Consider the following 8113-nt stretch of genomic DNA (forward strand, 5'->3'; position numbering starts at 1 on the left):
CAGGCCATAAACAGTAGACAGGCGACGTTGGCTTCGGGGTTTTTCAGTTGTTAGGTAACACAGCTAGCGTGCGGATCTGGACCAGCTCAAATTGTCTTTTTTACTTATTACACTTCTATTTAAATATATTTTCTACCTTACAATTTATCCACGTGTTTTCTCTGTTTACACACCGAATAACCTCAATAATTTTAAAATCTTTTAGCCAAAAGGTTGTAAAACACTGATAATGTGATATCTATTTATTATAAAAGAATAAATTTTTATAGTTTAAACACAATGAATTTTTTATCGAACAAAACTTTTACATCGTCCTAATTACAATATTGCATTTCAAAAATAATATTTAAAACAATTTTTTGAAAGAACACAATATGTTTGTGTATTAGGTATGTTATAATAATGCATAGATAGGATTAAATTTATTAAATTATTATAATATTTATTAAATATTGGTTAACATTGATAACAAAATATTAATATTTGTAATAGCTTTGAATTATTCCATTCTTATTTGTGATTATATTTATAATGCTTATTTAGATTACGGTTACTTACAGAGATATTTATTTCTTTTGAAATATTACCAAATTTAGTATACATTGTTGAATTTTATACACTGAAAGATCGCAATCTGATTTGAATATTGCAGAATTAACCAGAATAGAAACGAATTGATGGAAGTTTTTCTTATGAGCTTTTCTTGTGAGAAGATGAAAAAAAATTAATTTGAACCTAATCTCGTTAGAAATGAAATATATAAACAATACTTGAAAATGAAACTAAGTGTGAAAAGAAGAAAGATTGTATTTCGTAGAAATTATTCCCTACACCATGTTTTAGCCTATGATTAGAAGAATTCAATTAACTAACACATTACAGGTGTCGCATAAAATAAATTAACGTAATATCAATTGGAATAAATGAACGAATAATTAAGCGAAAGTTTAAAAAAAGGTAAAAAATTAATTTAAAACTGTAGCGTGTGTTTCATTACTTTTGCAACAGAGTTACGGTTTAATTGTTCTCATTATGCTTTGTAGTCTAATTACAGTTCCATGGAATTCCATGTACCCTTTCTGTCTGTATGAGGTGGGTACAGAATTCTAGATCAGTTTGTAAATTGTTCACGTCTGTGTCCAGGAAATAGACGATAATTGTTCTGTTGAATCTGGAATTTTACTAAATTAATTTTATTACAGTGTGTCAAGTTTCGTATTGGTTTATAAAAATATAAAATAGAAATACAAAGTATATAACATTTAGAAATATAGAAAACACGAAACATACCTTTTAAATACGTTATATTAAAATTAAAAATTCATATTTTTCAAAAAAGTCTTTTATGTATTCGAATGAAATATTTCAACAACTTTTCCATAATCTATCGTGCATAATGGACGCTTGACTTCGATAAAAAGCGATTACCAATGATTAAAAGTTTATTTATCATTTCTGAGACTCCATTTCTCTGCCAGAATACTCTAGCAATACGTATACACGTATCTGATCTCGTGCACCGGTATATGCACGACGAGGAATTGTTGAAAGGCTTCTCGAGAGAGATCCTAATCCTATAAACATAATCCGCAAATCCTAACCGTCTAAGCACCTCGTTGCGAATATCAAGAAGCAAACGCTCATCCAGCTCTTGCCTCGAGATTCACTGTAATCAAGGCTCGCGCTAATGTATATTTTCTTTGCCAGCTCTTGCATAGGTAATTTAAATTCACGACACACAGAAATTTTCTATGTGAAAAGATATCCATTGTTTTCTAATAGATTTTCGAGATTTTAAACGCTTTACGAAATCTTGTAAGAATTCTAAACATTTTGTCAACATTGTATATTATCGGTATTAGTATTTATCAATTATCAGTTGATTTCATTAATTTTTATTGGTTTTATTAATTATTACTGTTGCTAATTGTTCGTGTTTAATAGTATACAGAGACAGAGGCTTGTCGACTTCAAGTTTAAAATTAATGCGCGTACCTGAAAAATTCTATATGTACAGAGGGAGTTATACTTTGTAAGGGTTATACTTTGTAATATAATAAAGAAAGAAAAATTTGTTACTCTGATGGAAATAATGCAACAGTCACAAATTTTCTTTTAATAAATGCAATCTTAAAATGCTACTCGAACAGATTAAATAGTAAAATAAAGAAAGACGTTAAATACTTTTGCTTAAAAAATTTCCCTCTTTTTGAGTTATTTGATTACAAATGTTATTACGTTTAATTTCATTAAAAATTATCGTTTTTACTGTCTATGATCGACGAGTAGCTTGACAAATACCAAATAACTATCATTTTACAATGTGTATTTTGTAACATTCAACGAAAGCAAACACCCAAGTCAACAGCATTATCAAAATATTTCGGATAATAATTTCTCAATTTATTCTTATTTTTTCATATATGGTTTCATTTGTTGCTATATATAAACTGATTTAACTAAAATTTATCTGTCTTTACTATTAATTTTTAATTTCATTATTATATGTAGCAATTTCTGGTTCTAAGGGACCAGAATTACGCACATTCTCTATTTCCCCATTTCCTTATTCCCCTATCTCTAACTTCCTTGATATTATGTGCTCGTAACATTTTGTGACACCTTTAATATTACCGAAAGCTTTATGTTTCGTTAAGAATTTCATTCTTTCCAAGAGATATTTTCATACAAATTCTACTAAAGTTAAAGCTAATTCTAGATAGAAGTTAAGAGAGAAAGGGAAAATAGGTTACAAGACACAATGAACGAGCAACATAATTACTATATCGCGCGAATCTTGATTTCGAAATTAATTCGCCTACTATCCTTATAATCTTTCATTCCGCGGCAATTTCGAAATTTAACGAGTTATCCGACTTTAATCTTTTAAGAAGAATTCTCTAGACTCCTGGCTAAAGTTAGTGAACTCGTTCTTCTTCTGAGATGGATCTTAAATCTCCTGACTACTTTAGTCAGCAACCAAGAGATTTTGTATTTTGTTGAGAAGGAATTTTACAATAATGCTTATAAGTCTCTTCCAATGGGAGCATAAGAAAGCTATTTATGCAAACTATTTTGATTTCAAATACGTATTTTTATTACAACAGCGGGCAAGTGAAATGTTCTCAGTTTTAGGAAACCCATTATATTCTAATCTATTATCTATAATATAGCAGACTGCAAATGTTTATGAAAATTTGTATTTTTCTGAATACAATTAAAGAAGTAATATTATATAGGGAACTGAGGTGGAATGGTGTAATAGGCACTGAAGTACACTCGGTGACGTTTAACCACTAACGTTTATTAAACAAATAACAACAACGTACAGTCTGCAATTAACATCGGATGATTGTTAACGTCGATACGCAGTAGCGTCGCTCGGCCGGTTTCTCGGTAAAAACGTGGCCGTTTCTTTCGACTTTCTCGTCGCGCGATTCGGGGCCCAATGTCTTATTTTTTCGACCGAACTGACTCTTTCCGTTGCCCATCGGTATCCCCCCTGGCGTGCGTTTGTTCCAGTGCCTTCGTGGCTGTCGCCTGCATGCCCTTCGGAGAAATTCGGCTGGAGGAGCGTGAGGATACCGATGGCAGATTGAGTGCGTCATGTCACGTTTTGTGTCGCGGAGCCGTTAGAAAGTTCCGTAGTCCTTGTCGCCACAGTACCCCCTTACCAGTGATTCCATAGTCTATATAAAGGAATATATGGGTATTACGGCGTAGTGTGCGCGTTGGCCGGTTCTTAACGCTTATCTGAAACCTGCCTGAAATCGATCGGGAAATCGGATTCTTCTCCCAGACTGCGTAACGTATCTATTCCGGGTATTTTCTCCGTTTGTCGTTTGGTTATTGGCGTTCGCCCTGCTTTCGTCGTGGGCATTCGTTTGGTCTGCCGGAATTAGCACGTTGCGAGTCTCGGCGGACCTTTGTTCGAGGTCTTCGGGAATGACAAACGCAGGCTTCAAGCGGTCTATGGAGACCATTACATCGCGATTATTTATTTTTACCGTGTATGTCTTGTCGCCTCTCTGTATGACTTTATACGGTCCATCGTACGGTGGCTGTAACGGTCCTCCGATCGCGTCGTGGCGCACGAATACGTATGGCGACGCCTCTAATTCCTTGAAGACGAAAATTTTCTTTTCGCCGTGGCGAGTAATCGGGAGTGGTCTGACCCTCTCCATGCGTTCTCTCAGCCGGTTCGCGTATTCCGAGTTGGCCCGTTGACAGGTTGGCAAAAGGAATTCCGCCGGCAGACGTATGCCGGTGCCGTAAATCATTTCGGCCGCCGTTGCGTTTAGGTCCTCCTTTATCGCGGTTCTTATGCCTAATAAGACGATCGGGAGAATTCCGACCCAGTTGCTCGTGTCGTGACATTTGATCGCCGCCTTCAGTTGTCTGTGTAGGCGTTCTACCATCCCGTTAGACGCTGGATGGTAGGCCGTTGTACGCAAATGTTTGACGCCGAGCAACCGGCATAATTCCTCGAATAAACGCGATTCGAATTGGCGTCCTTGATCAGTCGTAATTTTCAAGGGTACGCCGAAACGAGATATCCAGGTAGCAAGGAGGGCCGAAGCCACGGTTGACGCTTCCATATCGGCGATAGGTATGGCTTCGGGCCAACGCGAAAAACGATCGATACACGTAAGGCAATGACGGTATCCTTGCGAATATTGCATTGTGATGATATCTACGTGTATATGCTCGAACCGGCCCGCTAGCGTTCCGAACGTTCCGACGGGCGAGGATACGTGTCTGGTGACTTTGTTGCGCTGACACGGTATGCATTGTCGTGTCCACGTTCGGCAATCTTTATTTACCGACGGCCAGACGAAGCGCGTCGCTACCAATTTTCGCGTAGCTCGCATCCCCGGGTGGGAAAGTCCATGTAGCGCTTGGAATACGGTGCGGCGTAACGGTTCCGGTACATACGGTCGCACGGTCTCGGTTTTAATATCGCAGTATAACTCGACGTTGTGATCGGGAAATCGTACTTTTCTCAGCTGCAACGCGCTCGAGCCCGCGTTGATAATCTTGCGTAGCTCGCTATCCTTTTCTTGCGCTGCGGCTAGCGTGTGGTGATCTATTGGTTTTCCTATAGCTTCGATGCGAGATAGAGTGTCGGCTACGTTATTTTCTACCCCTTTTATGTGACGGATATCCGTCGTAAACTGACCGACGTAGTCTAGATGTCGAAACTGTCTCGGCGAACACTTGTCGAGGTTCTGCTACTAGCGTGTGGTGATCTATTGGTTTTCCGATCGCTTCGATGCGAGGTAGAGTACCGGCTACGTTATTTTCTACCCCTTTTATGTGACGGATATCCGTCGTAAACTGACCGACGTAGTCTAGATGTCGAAACTGTCTCGGCGAACACTTGTCGAGGTTCTGCTTGAACGCGTAGATTAGGGGTTTATGGTCTGTGTAGATCGCGAATTCTCTGCCTTCGACGGCATGTCGGAAGCGTTTAACCGCGTAGTACATCGCCAGCAATTCCCGATCATACGCGCTGTATTTTCGTTGCGCAGGGGATAGCATTTTTGTCATGAAGCCTAGTGGCTGCCATGAATCGTTGACGCGTTGCTGAAATACCGCGCCAATAGCGTAGTCGGATGCGTCGACCGCGAGGCTGACGGGCGCGCCGGGGATCGGGTGCGCTAACATTGTCGCGTCGGCCAGTACGCGTTTCGACTCGCGGAAGCTTTTTTTTGCATGCTCGGACCACTCAATAGACGCGTTACGCTTAGTTGCGCCTTTCAATAAGTCATTGAGTGGTCGGAGGGTGTGCGCGGCCCTCGGTATGAAACGTCTGTAAAAGTTAATCATACCGAGGTATCTTCGAAGGTCTTTAACGGTCGCCGGTAGCGGTACTTTAGCGATAGCGTCCACGCGTTCAGCCAGCGGCTTTATCCCTTCGGCGGTTACGGTATAACCGAGGAATTGGATTTCGCGAACGCCGAATTCGCACTTCGCGGTATTAATGACAACCCCGTAGTCGTTGAGGCGTTGAAACAGGACCCGCAAGTGTTCGCGATGTTGCTCGGCGTTCTCGGAGGCTACGAGGAAATCGTCTATGTATGCGTAGACGAAATCGAGGCCCCGCACGATTTCGTCTACGAATCTTTGGCACGTTTGCGCGGCGTTCCGCAGCCCGAACATCATGTTGGTCGCTTCGAACAGCCCGAAAGGTGTTGTTATGGCTGTTTTTTCGACGTCCTCCGGCGCGATCGGAATTTGGTGGTAAGCGCGGACGAGGTCGATTTTGGAGAAGATGCGCTTACCATGTAAATTCTGTGCGAAATCTTCTATATGTGGCGGTATATATCTGTCCGGGATGGTGCGGGCGTTCAACGCCCGATAGTCGCCGCACGGTCGGATGCCACCGTCCTTTTTTGGAACGACGTGTAAGGGTGATGCCCATGGGCTTCTCGATGGCTGCATCACGCCTTGCTCGATCATGGCTTCGAACTCCATCTTGACTTGCTGAAGCCGATCCGGCGCGAGTCGGCGGGGTTTGCTATGGATAGGCGGGCCTGATGTGGTTTCGATGTGGTGCACCACACCGTGTCGAATTTTCTCTCGTCCGAAAGCCGGTGGGCGAGTTAGATCCGGGAATTCAGCGAGGAGTCGGTGATACGTCGATTCGCCGATAATCGTCTTGATCGACGCCGTCTGAGTCGCGGCCGTATATCCTCTCGTCGATCGGTTCGAAAGAGAGTCTATAAGACGTCTGTTTCTCGCGTCCACCCACAATTCATAGTGGCTGAGGAAATCCACACCGATGATGGGTGTCTCGACGTCCGCTACAATGAAATGCCACTTCATAGCCCGACGCAGTGCCAGGTCGAGAGACACTAGAGTGGTGCCGTATGTCGCGATGCGTGACCCGTTAGCCGCGAACAATTCGTACGTGTCTTTTTTCACGGGCCCGTGCATTTTGTTGCGCGGAAATACACATACGTCGGCGCCAGTGTCCACTAGAAAGGAGATTTTTGAGCTCCTATCTCTCACAAATATGCGGCGGGATGTTAGGCCGTCGTCGCTTGCCGCGTTTACGGACGGCCGGTTTCGTTTCCCTGCATCCATGTGCATGGTGGACGGCACTTCTTCGCCCGCGCTCGGAACGTCGCATGGTAGTAACAAAGACCGGAGTCCTGTGGCTCTTCTCTCGGGCGCGGTCCGTACCGTCTCGTGTTTAGCCGTTGGTAGCGGCGCCGGTCGAGGCGCAGTGCCTCGATTTGTGCCTCTATTCTGGAGAGCCTGTCGTCGTCTGTCGATTCTGAGGGGCGATCTCGCCGTTCGTCTCCGGTTCTCTCTGTCTCGATAACGGCGACCCTCTGTCTCCTCAACGAGTGTGTCTCGTAAATTCGATCGGCTGCTCGCGTCAACTTTTCTGCGTCCGTTTCGTCCACCGCGGCCAGGGCGGTGTCTATGTATTCCGGGAGTCGCTCCCTCCAGAGTGTGAGGAGGAATTCGTCCGGCGTGGAGGAACCGGCTAATCTTCTTAGGTGTTGATAGAGTTGGGACGGCTTTTGGTCGCCCATCTCTTCGAAAATCAGCAGTTTGCGTGTCTTCGTGCTGGCTGTATCAGCCAACTCTTGAATGATCGTGCTTTTTAATTTATCGTATTGTTCCGCCTCTGGTATCCTCTTCCTCACGTCCTCGATATGCGACATGTACCGACCGCCGAGGCACCTGGCGAGGGTCACGAACTTTCGCTTGTCGTCCGTAAGATCCATGTCCTCGAACTGTATTTCCAGGAGCGTAAACCACGCCGTGACCTCCGAAGGCTGCAGCGGAGGCATATTAATTATTTGGTAGGCTCGTGCGCAGTTCGCGGTCCCGTCGGTGTTTGCCATCGTGCGGCAATTTCAATTCGCAGCGTTTAGAGTCTCAGTACAACTATCACAGTCACCTCTTAAACTTTCACTCACGTCGAGGTCACCAATTTGAGGTGAAATGGTGTGCTAGGCACTGAAGTACACTCGGTGACGTTTAACCACTAACGTTTATTAAACAAATAACAACAACGTACAGTCTGCAATTAACATCGGTTAATTGTTAACGTCGATACGCAATAGCGTCGCTCGGTCGGTTTCTCGGTGAAAAC

The 8113-nt window shown here is 43.1% G+C and overlaps 1 protein-coding gene across 1 annotated transcript; it reads right to left on the reverse strand.

Annotated features, from left to right (window-relative positions):
* Positions 1 to 7055: 7055 nt before the first annotated feature.
* Positions 7056 to 7862, reverse strand: LOC112212704. The gene has a single exon (XM_024367094.1). It carries the CDS (start codon positions 7860 to 7862, stop codon positions 7056 to 7058), a length of 807 nt encoding a protein of 268 aa, XP_024222862.1.
* Positions 7863 to 8113: the final 251 nt, after the last annotated feature.

Source organism: Bombus impatiens, unplaced genomic scaffold, assembly GCF_000188095.3.
Source record: "Bombus impatiens unplaced genomic scaffold, BIMP_2.2 scf_0277, whole genome shotgun sequence".
In the NCBI taxonomy this organism is placed as follows: domain Eukaryota; kingdom Metazoa; phylum Arthropoda; class Insecta; order Hymenoptera; family Apidae; genus Bombus; species Bombus impatiens.